The 14,019-nt window shown below is 42.8% G+C and overlaps 1 protein-coding gene across 1 annotated transcript in view; it reads right to left on the bottom strand.

The window, feature by feature from the left end:
- LOC308702244 (phosphofurin acidic cluster sorting protein 2) overlaps nt 1–14,019 on the bottom strand; it is a 76,160-nt gene that overhangs the window by 4,191 nt on the left and 57,950 nt on the right. The window contains exons 16-21 of the mRNA XM_081384926.1: nt 8,088–8,194; nt 7,817–7,971; nt 6,422–6,532; nt 6,230–6,332; nt 4,340–4,372; nt 1,491–1,533 (exon numbers count right to left, since the gene is read on the bottom strand). Of these exons, the coding sequence (XP_081241052.1) occupies nt 1,491–1,533; nt 4,340–4,372; nt 6,230–6,332; nt 6,422–6,532; nt 7,817–7,971; nt 8,088–8,194 (552 nt within the window). The remainder of the gene's footprint in view (nt 1–1,490; nt 1,534–4,339; nt 4,373–6,229; nt 6,333–6,421; nt 6,533–7,816; nt 7,972–8,087; nt 8,195–14,019) is intronic.

The raw sequence follows: 14,019 nt of genomic DNA, 5'->3' as shown, positions 1-14,019 counted from the left end.
TAAAAAGTCAGAATTTCGAGATAAAAAGTCAGAATTGCGAGACAAAAAGTCAGAATTGCGAGACAAAAAGTCAGAATTGCGAGACAAAAAGTCAGAATTGCGAGATAAAAAGTCAGAATTGCGAGATTAAAAAGTCAGAATTGCGAGATATAAAGTCAGAATTGTGAGATATAAAGTAAGAATTGTCAGATAAAAAGTCAGAATTTCGAGATAAAAAGTCAGAATTGCGAGATTAAAAAGTCAGAATTGCGAGACAAAAAGTCAGAATTGCGAGATAAAAAGTCAGAATTGCGAGATTAAAAAGTCAAAATTGCGAGATAAAAAGTCAGAATTGCGAGATATAAAGTAAGAATTGTGAGATAAAAAGTCAGAATTTCGAGATTAAAAAGTCAGAATTGCGAGATATAAAGTCAGAATTGTGAGATATGAAGTCAGAATTTCGAGATTAAAAAGTCAAAATTGCGAGATAAAAAGTCAGAATTGTGAGATATAAAGTAAGAATTGTCAGATAAAAAGTCAAAATTGTCAGATAAAAAGTCAGAATTTCGAGATAAAAAGTCAGAATTGCGAGATTAAAAAGTCAGAATTGTGAGATTGCAACCCTGTTACCAAAATGTTTATCTCTGAATGCAAATTTGAGTGATTCCATTATTTTCCTGCAATAAACATTAAATAAACAACATTTTATGAGCGTAGGTGACACTTAAAACAGTTTTCCTACAATAACTTTGCTAACAGGGTTGAATGGTTGAGCTTCATGAGGATGAACTCACAATTTATGTCAAGTTGAGAAAGTGGATTATTTGGTAGCACTTTATTTTACAGTCCTGTTCCCCATGTACATACTATGCACTTATTATATTAATTGCAATAACTGGGTAATAAGGCACTAACCCTGAACCTACCCTTAACTCATGCAGTGACCTTACAGTATATTACCAAACTTTCTTAGGCAAGTACATGTACTGGAATTTAAAGTGCAACTGATTATTTGCTTGTAGTTTACCATTTTGTGTGATAAGGAAAAATCATGGAATACCAGGGTTGTGCTAAACATTGTTTTAAGGCAGTTTAAACGAGTTACTAATTTAAATATACAGTATATTTAGAATGCAGGGCAACGATTAATCGCGAAGTTTGTTTACATAATATATTTGTGTAGATAAATACACACACATGCATGTATACGTTTAAGAAAAATGTTATTTATATATAAAATATTAATATTTATATATAATATAAATGATGTATAAGTATATATACAGTATATACATGCAAATATTTCTTAAATGTATACACAGTACACACACATATGTTATCTAAACACAAACTTTTATTTTGGATGCGATTAATCGCTGCCCAACAGTAATTAAAATATAACAAAATATCCATATAAACCATATTTCTCACGCCAATGCTTTTGGACCGAGAATATTTGCAGCTTTAGAAGAACATCAGAGAGGAAATGAAAGAGAAAAAGCATTTCTCACCCCAATGAACGGGACAAACTTCTGGCAGGAGTCTTCGTCAGGGCTGTGGAGGTCAGAGAGGAGGGAAGCGTGGGATTAGGCTGTGTGTGAGGTGTGTGTGAGGTGTGTGTGAGGGTGAGGATGAGTCTAGCTGGCTCATGGTGAGGGTGAGGGCTCATGAGAGGACGCTGGGAAAGCTTCTTACATCCTCCACCGGTCAGCGGGGTGTAAGGCTGCAGGCGATGGCACGCTTCAGTACTCAACTCAATCATATATAGTCTTTCGTGGCGTTTCCCAAGAGTCGTCTACAACTGATAGAAGCTGCTCTCCAAGACTCACAACACAAGCAACGTCCGAGACTCTCAATTTAGTCGACTGTAGCTGACAAAAACAGGGCTGTCACAAGAGTAGTCTCGAGTAGCCAGACTTTTGACTATCGGCACAACGTCTGATCCACACTGGCTGTGTTTACACGCACAATCCGATTGATCAATCTGAACGTAGTGTTTACATGAACACTAAACATGTGATCGGGTTGATCCAATCGCAACTAGATTTTTTTACATGCACTCACTGCGCAAATATAAAGAGTTTCCCGATGTTTGCGCATAATAACTATTCTCCTACATTGGTTCTTTATTTGTTTTAAACAGCAGTAAACTTCATAATCATAATTTGGAGTAAATGAGCATATGAACCGTTGTGCCGCTGCTGCTTATATTGATCACGCAGTGATAAAGTCGTCTGTGGATGAGAGTCTGAAGCCAGGACTGGTGGGCTGTTGTCCTGCTCCACTTCACAGACGCAGTGAAAGGAGAAGTTTAGGATGACGGGACACTCATTAATGACACTTTATTCAACATGAAGAACAGCTCGTTACGCACGTCATTACGCTATTTCTACGTCATTGCACATGTGCAGTCCTTTCAGTTTCGGTTTTCAATCCAATCAAGTGTTTACATGTTCTCTGGATCGGATTAGAAAAGGAATAAACCACCGCTCTCAATCGGATCGAAATTTCATTCACATCGAGCTCAATCGGATCGATTAAGGTGTTTACATGAAGGCTTTTGAGTCAATCCATTTACTAACGGATTATTTGGTTGCATGTAAACGTAGCCATTGTGGCGCATTTAAGCCAAAAACCGCCTACTTACAGCGGAAGAGAATGCCTGACCAACATGACAATGACCAATCACAACCTGGAGAAAGCTCTACTTTAGGCGTCTCAAACCTCAAAGTTTATTTCCTAAATTTGAAGCCGTGAACAAACAAACTCTACCAATTGGGTAAATGACATTTAAGAGAGTCCATGATGAAACAACAAATCAGTTACACTTTATTTTAAGGTGTCATTGTTACAGTGTAATTATATATTTAAGTACTGAGTAATAATAATTAACTACATGTACTTACTATAGGATTAGGGTTTGGTTGAGGGTTAACTGCATGTAATTATGCATAATTTACTGTTATTACTATGGTAAGTACATGTAACATATGTAACAAGGACACTGTAAAATAAAGTGTTACCAAAAAATCAAAAAAAAAAGTTCTCTTTGTATTCATATTCAAGAAAAGTAAAAATTGTATAGGTCTCGTTAGCCATGTGTACGCATACATTAGTGTGAAATCTGCATATAAATGTTACAAACAAATGGTTCAACAGCTTTCGTGCTAAAATGTATTATAAATTCACGAAAAAATGAAGGAACAACTGAAACCCCACATACTTAAGGGCCATACACTACACTTTTCGTTCCACTGACTTCCAATCATACGCTTACGAATGACGGATACCGGAAACACAAGACGTTTCGAATTTTGTCGCTCTCTGAAGTTCAAGTTTGGTGAACTCTGACCTGAAAATTCGTATCACGTGGAGAAGCATGACCGTCAGAAGATCAGTAAGTCATGGCGAGACCTCTTGACTGAATTAAAACAACGCAGACTTTTGAGTGGAGTAGAGTGTGTACAATTCTTACTTTCTAGGTTTATTTATGCGGCTTAAAAGTGTTGAGATGCGATTTTACACATAGATATTTAATCTTTAATATTTTCGCCATATAAAACAGCTGGAGCTGTGAGGCTCCTCTGCAGATTACAGTAGATCCATGCAAGTGAGACGTCCAAAAAACAAGCGTGACTCTGAATAAAAGGTTCACTGTGTCTGAACTGGTTTTGAAAGTGCTGGAGAATGTCACGGCTCTGTCCATCCTCTCTTCATTCACTTCTCTTTGTTGTCTCTCTCTCTATAGGTCTTCCATCACATCCCCTGCGTTTCTCTTTGTATATCTCCTTTCTCCTCTATTCTATTCTGATTCATATAAAGTGATAATTGGTTGTGTGACCTTTCGTATTTGTGCTCATCCTTCAGCTTGGGCAAACGGCAGATTTATGTTCCAGTGCTTCGTTATTCATCTAATATTTGGTTTTCATAACATTAATTAGCACTATCCGACAGTGCTAAAAACATGATTCTGCATGCCTTATACTATTAATAAGTTGAGTACTGAACACATTCATGAAATTGATCGCTTTGATTGACTTAATATTCCAAATATTTACAACAAGTAATCTTCAAGTGTTCAAGTTTGAACCCGCAACCTTTCAGTTACCACATTTACAACCACTAACCCACACCACCCTATACTTCACTTAGTTAGTCACCAACCATTTCTCATTTCAAACCTGTTAAACCAAACTAAACCAGTTAAAGACACGAAAAGACTGAGTTATGAAAACACAGAACACAGAGTGAGCAAAAACTAGTAGTCACGCAGACAGGTGTGTGAGGTTAACACACTGAGAGCATGAGTGATTTAAACCACAGCAAACATGGACGTCAACCCAAACACACGATTAGGTACCTGATGTAAAAATCAAAATACAAACTTCTCTTCCTTGAAGGCAAAAACAAAAGAAAAGACCCAAAGCATAACAGTTACTGCACCGTCCTCAACACACATCTTCTCAATGACAAAATCAAATCAAATCAAACAAATGAGTGACATAATTAGAAAAACATTAACTCGAATGCAAGAGCAACTGATTATAAGAGGCTTTGTCTGATCTACTTTATGGACTAATTGACTATAATGATTATACACTTAATCTCATAAATCATGTCCTTGTCACATTTCACCCCAAAACCAAAACAAATAAGAACTGATTTATATTGTGCAGTGAAAACAGATCATAATTAATGTTTTTCATTAAGGAGATTAAGGAACAATGAGATTATTTTATGACAATCAAGCACATTTTCCCTAAATCCTCATGACAGCTAAATGCACGATTTTACTTTACAATTTTATTGGAAGAATCCAATAAATGTTTTTCATGAAAACATTTTTAATTGTCCTAAAATCAATGTGTGTAATGTTGCTGTTTGAGCATGAAAAAGCTCTGCAAAGTTACAAAGCGTAAAGTCCCCCCAGCGGGAGTTCTTCTCTATATCAGTGTCAGTGTTTCTGAACACCACTGTAGTCTTGAGTTTCTTCCGGGAACGAACACGTCACAATATTCCTCATTTAAATAATTTATACGCAGAATAAAGGGGTTGAGTTAGTTAGTAGTGTGTTAAACTGGCGGTTATGGTAAGGGGCGAGACATTTCCCAAACACACTGGAAGTGCTCGACCAATCACAACACCGACCAGCCGACCAATCAGAGCACAGTGTGCTTTTCAGAAGGAGGGGCTTCATAGAGACAGGAACTAAACAGAGCGTTACTGACAGACTGGGAAAAGAGGAGCCGCAACAATGGAGAATATGAGGAAAACAATTGTTTTTGAACATTTAAGCATGAAAACCTATTATAGTAGAGCCCAGTAACAAAATCAAGACTTTGTAAAAGGGCATAATATGGCCTCTTTACATAAAATACAATATTTTTTATTTTAAATTTGGGGTGAAATCTGACCTGGATCATTTTTCTTGATAATTTTTGTTAGATTAAAGGTTTGCTCACACAAAAATGAAAATTCTATAAATAATTACTCGCCCTCATGTTGTTCCCAACCCATAAGACTTTTGTTCATCTTCGAAACACAAATGAAGATCCTTTTGATGATATCTGAGAGCTTTCCGTCTCTCCATTGACCGCTAATTCATATGAATTGGGCAGTTTGGTCCAAATTTTCTGAAGAGACTCGATCGCTTTATATGATGAACAGAGTTTAGGCTTTTATTCACATTTAAACATTGATCAGCGAACATAATCAGAAGCTCAACCGAACCTGTGAGAACACGTGAAAACAATCCTCATTGGTTCTTGCAAAAGCTCAAACGTGATGCGTAACACGAGAATGAACCTCATTGGTTCTCGCTCGTCAAGCGAACATGCTTGAGCTTACGTCTACTACAACTGATGTGTAAGTTGATGAATTTTATATGTGAATAAAAGCCTAAATTCATTCTGTTCATCATATAAAACGATCAATATGTTCTCTTTATGAACTTTTTGAAGAGTACAGAAAGTTCTAAGATTTCATCAAAAAGACCTTCATTTGTGTTCGGAAGATAAATGAAAGTCTGAAGGGTTTGGGAAGACATGAGGGTGAGTAATTAATGACAGAATTGTCATGTTTGAGTAAACTATCCCTTTAACTCTTTACATCATCATGGAAACAAATTTTATACAACTGTGTTTTGGTTAGATGGTGAATAAACAAAGTACATTTAAGTATCACACATACCTCACATTTACATCATTAATTAGATCTTCACACACACACACACACACATGCAAGACAATACCTTTTCTGTTTATAGGTAAGCATTGCTTCTGAAATAGGGAACTGGTGGGAGAGATTCGCTCCAGCCAGATACTGTGAGACGCGTCCGGCCACATCAATATTATCTGTGGACATTTTCAAACACCACACGCTTTACGGCACAGCATCAAATCAGACAATAAAGGCATCAAATCATATTAGCAGACGCTCTAACCTGAAGTGGGAGCTTCTAACCTCCCGAAAATGTCCCGCCATCCTGCGTCCATGAAGATGTTACAGAACTTGCTGTCAAATGTTGAGATGTATTTGGCCAGTGGATGACAACCTTTCAAAAACAAAGTACATTTTGCTCATATTGAAGAAACACCATATAATTAAAGGATTGTCTTTCATATCTGACCAAAGTCCAAAATAAACACCTGCTAAGCATCAGATATGACTACAAACTGGCTTTGGCCCATAAATAATATCACCCGCTGGGTGGAAACTCTATTATGAACATAATACAGGGTTTAATTGAATTGTTGGAAACCTCCCATTAAGCTGTGAAAACTAAAATAATGAAAAATCTGTCACGTTTTTCTGACATATACAGTTTTACTGAAAAAAAGCAGCTATACAAATACATATTTTTAACATATGATAATATATAGAAAATTAGATTAAAAAAATTACACTACTGTGTATTTATAATAATTATTAATGTTTTAATGCTTCTGAATTTAAATGTTTTTGAAAGAAGTCTCTTCTGATCGCCTTTACTTGATCAAACATAAAACAGTAATACTGTCAAATATTATTACAATTTAAAATAGCTGTTTTCTATGTGAATATTGTCACAGTTCTGTTCAGTGAGTTTCATTTTCACTGACTTTTAGTTTGTTTTTCTCAGTCACATGTTCTCCTTTGTCTTAGTTTCCCACCACTCGTTTGCATCCTTGGTTACCGTCATTATGAGTTATGTGCTTCAGCTGTGTTTGATTCATCATCTCGTTTGTGTTTGCCTTAATAGTTGTACCCTCACAATCACTCTTTGTCCAGTCACAGTCTATATTAGAGGTTGTTTTGTTTGTTTGCCTGCCTGTTTGGATTGCCTTTGAAGTGGATTATTAAAGGCTTTTGAAACTTGATCATCATCTTTTTGTTCTTCCTTCAACATTGTGACATACAGTAAATTGTAATCAAATGTGATCAAAGCTGAATTTTCAGCATCATTACTCCAGTCTTCAGAGTCACATTATCCTTTAGAAATCATTCTAATATGATTTGTTTTTTCCAACAAAAATATGAAGCAGCATCAACACTGATAATAATCAGAAATGTATCTTGAGCACCAAATCATCATATTAGAATGATTTCAGAAGGATCATGTGACACTGATGTAATGATGAGTAATGATGCTGAAAATTCAGCTTTGTGATAATATGATAATATTTCACAATATTGCTGTTTTTACTGTTTCTCGATCAAATAAATGCAGCCTTGGTTAGCCGAAGAGACTTCTTTCAAAAGCTCTAACTTTTGACCGGTAGTGTATGTTTTTGAGAGTAATTTTAAGAGTCATGTATATTAATTTTGCGGCGCGCTTCAGATGCTTTATTCTGCTTACCGACAGGAATGACCAGGAAACGAATGTAGCTCAACCAATCAGGCGTCTTGTTGGCGAGTTGCTCCACAAAGCAGCGTAGGACCGTGCTGAGGTAACTCTGGTCGCCCGCCACTGCCACTTTAATGGTTGGTGGTGTTTGTGCATTACAGTTGCAGCTGTATGAGATTTACAAAATCAGTTCTCACTAAGACAAAATAAAAACTTATAATAAAGCAAGCTAGGGTTTATTCTTGTGTTGTGAGAGGACAGTGAGGAATTTGAGTGGCCTTACAATCGTTGAATCCTGGTGACGATGGTGTTGAAGGCGGCCTGAACGTCTGCGGGGGAAACGGTGGACACAATAGGCTGCTTGTGCTCCTGAAGAATCTCATTCAAATACTGCCACAGAAACACAGGTCACAGGTCAGAGAGCAGCACGAGGGAAATTGTGAGGATGGCAAAAAAGAAACAAGTTATGAGGACTGCGATGTACATAATGACTATTCCAGTGGTACACGTTTGCCTCAGGGAAAGACAAATGTCCAAATAAATCCAAACAGACAAGACAAGTGATAAAAACATTTTGTGTCCCCAGGTTAATGCATCAGCCCTGTAACCACCATAACCAGCTCTTATTAAAATAATGTACGAGTCAATAAATCAAACAGTGAACTCTGGGACAAGCAAATCAAGTCTCCTCTTTTCTGTTTTTAGTATTATGTAATCACATGTATGTGTCATGTGATTACATAATACTAAAAACAGAAAAGAGGAGACTGTATGTATGTCACATGTATGTGTCACCCCTCCTTGAACTGCCACCTTACCGTGGTGGAGGGGTTTGAGTACCCGAATGACCCTAGGAGCTATGTTGTCTGGGGCTATATGCCCCTGGTAGGGTCTCCCAAGGCAAACAGGTCCTAGGCGACGGGTCAGACTAAGAGCGGTTCAAAACCCCTTATGATGCCAAAGAAAAAGAGGACCGTGACGTCGCCCGGTATGGCGCAGCCGGGGCCCCATCCTGGAGCCAGGCCCGGGGTTGGGGCTCGTATGCGAGCGCCTGGTGGTCGGGCCTCCCCCCATGGGGTCCGGCCGGGCTCAGCCCGAAGGAGCGACGTGGGGCCACCCTCCCATGGACCCACCACCTGCAGGAGGGACCGTAAGGGGCCGGTGCTAAGTGGATCGGGCGGCAGTCGGAGGCGGGGGCCTAGACAACCCGATCCCTGGACGCGGAATCTAGCTCTAGGGACATGGAATGTCACCTCTCTGGCGGGGAAGGAGCCTGAGGTTGTGCGTGAGGTTCAGAGATTCCGACTAGAGATAGTTGGGATCACCTCTACGCACGGCCTGGGCTCTGGAACCACACTCCTCGAGAGAGGATGGACTCTTCACCACTCTGGAGTTGCCAATGGTGAGAGGCGGCGGGCTGGTGTGGGTTTGCCGAGTGGTGTTCTGTTATTGGACTTCTGTGCTAGTTACAGCTTGTCCATAACGAACACCATGTTCAAGCATAAGGGTGTCCATCAGTGCACATGGCACCAGGACACCCTAGGCCGGTGGTCGATGATCGACTTTGTAGTCGTTTCATCCGACCTCCGGCCGTATGTCTTGGACACTCGGGTGAAGAGAGGGGCGGAGCTGTCAACTGATCACCACCTGGTGGTGAGTTGGATCCGATGGCGGGGGAGGAAGCTGGACAGACTCGGCAGACCCAAACGTACTGTGAGGGTCTGTTGGGAACGCTTGGCCGAATCCCCTGTCAGAGAGATCTTCAACTCCCACCTCCGACAGAGCTTCGACCAGATCCGAAGGGAGGTTGGAGATATTGAGTCCGAGTGGACCATGTTCTCCACCTTCATTGTCAACGCGGCCACTCGGAGCTGTGGTCGTAAGGTCTCCGGTGCCTGTCGAGGCGGCAATCCCCGAACCCGGTGGTGGACACCGGAAGTAAGGGATGCCGTCAAGCTGAAGAAGGAGTCCTATCGGGCCTGGCTGGCTTGTGGGACTCCTGAGGCAGCTGATGGGTACCGACGGGCCAAGCGGACTGCAGCCCGGGTGGTTGTGGAGGCAAAAACTTGGGCCTGGGAGGAGTTCGGTGAGGCCATGGAGAAGGACTATCGGTCGGCCTCGAAGAGATTCTGGCAAACCGTCCGGCCCCTCAGGAGGGGGAAGCAGTGCCCTACCAATGCTGTTTACAGTGGAGGTGGGCAGCTGTTGACCTCGACTGGGGATATCACCGGACGGTGGAAGGAATACTTCGAGGATCTCCTCAATCCCGCCGTCACGTCTTCCATTGAGGAAGCAGAGGCTGAGGGCTCGGAGGCGGACTCGTCCATCACCCAAGCTGAAGTCACCGAGGTAGTCAAGAAACTCCTCGGTGGCAAGGCACCGGGGGTGGATGAGATCCGCCCTGAGTACCTCAAGTCTCTGGATGTTGTGGGGCTGTCTTGGCTAACACGCCTCTGCAACATCGCGTGGCGGTCGGGGACAGTACCTTTGGACTGGCAGACCGGGGTGGTGGTCCCTCTTTTCAAGAAGGGGGATCGGAGGGTGTGCTCCAACTATTGGGGGATCACACTTCTCAGCCTCCCTGGGAAAGTCTACGCCAGGGTACTGGAGAGGAGAATCCGGCCGATAGTAGAACCTCGGATTCAGGAGGAACAGTGTGGTTTTCGTCCCGGTCGTGGAACACTGGATCAGCTCTATACCCTCTACAGGGTGCTAGAGGGTTCATGGGAGTTTGCCCAACCAATCCACATGTGCTTTGTGGATTTGGAGAAGGCATTCGACTGTGTCCCTCGCGGCGGCCTGTGGAGGGTGCTCCGGGAGTATGGGGTCCGGGGCCCTTTGCTAAGGGCTATCCGGTCCCTGTACGACCGGAGCAGGAGCTTGGTTCGTATTGCCAGCAGTAAGTCAGACTTGTTCCCGGTGCGTGTTGAACTCCGGCAGGGCTGCCCTTTGTCACCGGTTCTGTTCATAATTTTTATGGATAGAATTTCTAGGCGCAGCCAGGGGCCGGAGGGGGTCAGGTTTGGGGACCACACGATTTCATCTCTGCTCTTTGCGGATGATGTGGTCGTGTTGGCCTCATCAAACCAGGACCTCCAGCATGCACTGGGACGGTTTGCAGCCGAGTGTGAAGCGGCCGGGATGAGAATCAGCACCTCCAAATCCGAGGCCATGGTCCTCAGTCGGAAAAGGGTGGCTTGCCCGCTTCAGGTTGGTGGAGAGTTCCTGCCTCAAGTGGAGGAGTTCAAGTATCTCGGGGTCTTGTTCACGAGTGAGGGAAGGATGGAACGGGAGATTGACAGACGGATTGGTGCAGCTTCTGCAGTAATGCGGTCGCTGTACCGGTCTGTCGTGGTGAAGAAGGAAATCTCTCGATTTACCGGTCAATCTACGTTCCTACTCTCACCTATGGTCATGAGCTTTGGGTCGTGACCGAAAGGACAAGATCCCGGATACAAGCGGCCGAAATGAGCTTTCTCCGCAGGGTGGCTGGGCGCTCCCTTAGAGATAGGGTGAGAAGCTCGGTCACTCGGGAGGAGCTCAGAGTAGAGCCGCTGCTCCTCCACATCGAGAGGGGTCAGTTGAGGTGGCTCGGGCATCTTTTCCGGATGCCTCCTGGGCATGTCCCACCGGGAGGAGACCCCGGGGAAGACCTAGGACACGCTGGAGAGACTATGTCTCCCGGCTGGCCTGGGAACGCCTCGGTGTCCCCCCGGAAGAGCTGGAGGAAGTGTCGAGGGAGAGGGAAGTCTGGGCATCCCTGCTTAGACTGCTGCCCCCGCGACCCGGCCCCGGATAAGCGGTAGAAGATGGATGGATGGATGGATGTATGTGTCACGCATCAGCAAAGCGTGATGTAGGTAACAGGTCGGACGAGGAAAATGAATACAAAATAGATTTTACTAACAGAAGGATAAACTGTAACCAAACTTAGCAAACACAAATGAAAACAGAAACACAGGCCGGAAGGTGGCTCGAAGCCCGGTGGAGCCGCGAAGATGGCGGTCTTTGGTGGAGCTGAGGGGATGAGGAGCCAAGGTGCAGCAGTGAGGACGGCATTCCCTGGTGGAGTTGAGGGGGCGAGGAGCCATGGTGGAGCCAGAGGGACGAGGAAACCTGGTGAAGCCATGAGGACGGCGGTCCCTGGTGGAGCTGAGGGGGCGAGGAGCCAAGGTGAAGCCAGAGGGACGAGGAAGCCTGGTGGAGTCGGGAGGACGGCGAACGCTGGTGGAGCTAAGGGGGCGAGGAGCCAAGGTGGAGCCAGAGGGTTGAGGAAGCCGGGTGGAGTCGGGAGGACGGCGAACGCTGGTGGAGCTGAGGGGGCGAGGAGCCAAGGTGAAGCCAGAGGGACGAGGAAGCCTGGTGGAGTCGCGAGGTGATGGATGGGCCGAGGAGCCACGAGGACGGCGGTCCCTTGTGGATCTGAGGGGACAAGGTGCCAAGCGAGCGAGAACTTCCTTTCCACGAGGAAGCCTGGTGGAGCCGTGAGGACGGCGGTCCATGGTAAAGCTGAGGGAGCGAGGAGCCAAGGTGGAGCCGACTGGCCGATGGGCTGAGGTGGGAATCCATTTGCCATGGCATAGGTGCACGTAAGACCCTAGGTGGATACGAATTGCAGGGTAGAGTCAACAGAGGAGGAGAAGAGGGACTGGAGGGAGCCAGCGAAGGCGGGGCCGAAGGACTGACTGGTTTAGGCAGATGAGGGCGATGAACACTTAACACTAGGTGATGAAACTGACAGGGATCAGCGGAGGTAGTGTTCATCTAGCTCGGCTAAAACTCCCACTGGCACATTTGTAGAAGCTGGCTCAGACACCTGGTCAGACTGGGCGGCGGTCTTCGACTCGGGGACAGACGTGGCTGCAGGTTTTGGCTTTGTTGCAGGCATAGGCTCTGGCATAGGGTCCGTGGTGGGCGTTAACACTGGCTCCAGATCTGCGGTGGGTAAATACTTCTCCGTTGGTGGGCGTGGGTTCTGGTTCTGCGGGGTTCGTGATGGACGAGAACATCATGGGGTAAGTACATTGCAAACACTGCAGAATGGCCTCTCTCCAAGTTCCTCTCTTAAAGTCAGGTAAGTTCAGCGGGCTGTAATAGTTTGCCCCAATCCAAAACATTGATTTAAAAAATCCAAGGACAAGGGAGATGAATTGTGGAAGATGAGACGTGGAAGCGGATCTACAGTATTAGCAGCTTAACTTTAATTAAACAACACAAGAGAGGACTAATGACCGAGAATCACATAACAGTGTGTACTCAAACACAACCAACACCAGACATTGAACACAGAGAACTGAAGGTCTTATATACACAAGATAATGAACTCTGTGCACTTATTATGAATGACCGTGACAACAAAGGATGAGTGGGAACACAGTACACAAAGAAAAGCAAACTAAAAGTATTTGACAACAAAACCAGAACATAAATATAAACACACATACACACACATACTATATATATATAATTTAATAAGCATATATAAAATGGAATGAATATATATCTGAACCATGTTACCATGATTGTATAAAGAACAAACGATTATTGAAAACTGGAAATTTGAAGAAAAATGAGCATTAAATTATCTTTAAAAGTAGCTTAGTTATTTAGTTAGCTGTCAAAATTAACTGACGTTAACAGTCGTCTTCCAACTAAGGAAGTGGAATCGACTAGTTGATTCCTCAATCAACTAGAAAGAAAAAACACTACTAAACACTAACATATAACATTAACACACTCATTTACTACAAAATTGGCTAGAAATCTTTCAAATTGGATTTTAAAGTCACCTGTTTTTGGAATAACCCTAAAATACACACAAAATAATATTTTTAATTAGTATTTTCGTTTTGTTAAAAACATTAAATAATTTTTTTTACAAAACATCGAAACAAGATACATTTCACTGAGATGCAAAATTACAAAAACATATTCTGAACACAATGTACCAAATTTAGTAAGGATCACACTTTAAACTAAACAAATATATGCCAACAGGCCAAGAAAAATAAACTTATTTCAAGATATATTCAATGAAAACAATATCTCATTACCAGTGTTGGGTAAGTTACTTTAAAAAAGTAATTAGTTATAGTTACTAGTTACTTCTCACAAAAAGTAACTGCGTTAGTAACTGAATTACATCATTACAAAAGTAACTAATTACCAGGGAAAGTAACTATTGCGTTACTTTAAAAAAAAAAAAAAAAAGTTTA

Source organism: Scardinius erythrophthalmus (assembly GCF_964197995.2).
Source record: "Scardinius erythrophthalmus genome assembly, chromosome: 14".
NCBI lineage: Eukaryota > Metazoa > Chordata > Actinopteri > Cypriniformes > Leuciscidae > Scardinius > Scardinius erythrophthalmus.
The sequence above is the reverse complement of the archived record's forward strand: the minus strand, read 5'-3'. Positions and strand labels throughout refer to the sequence as shown.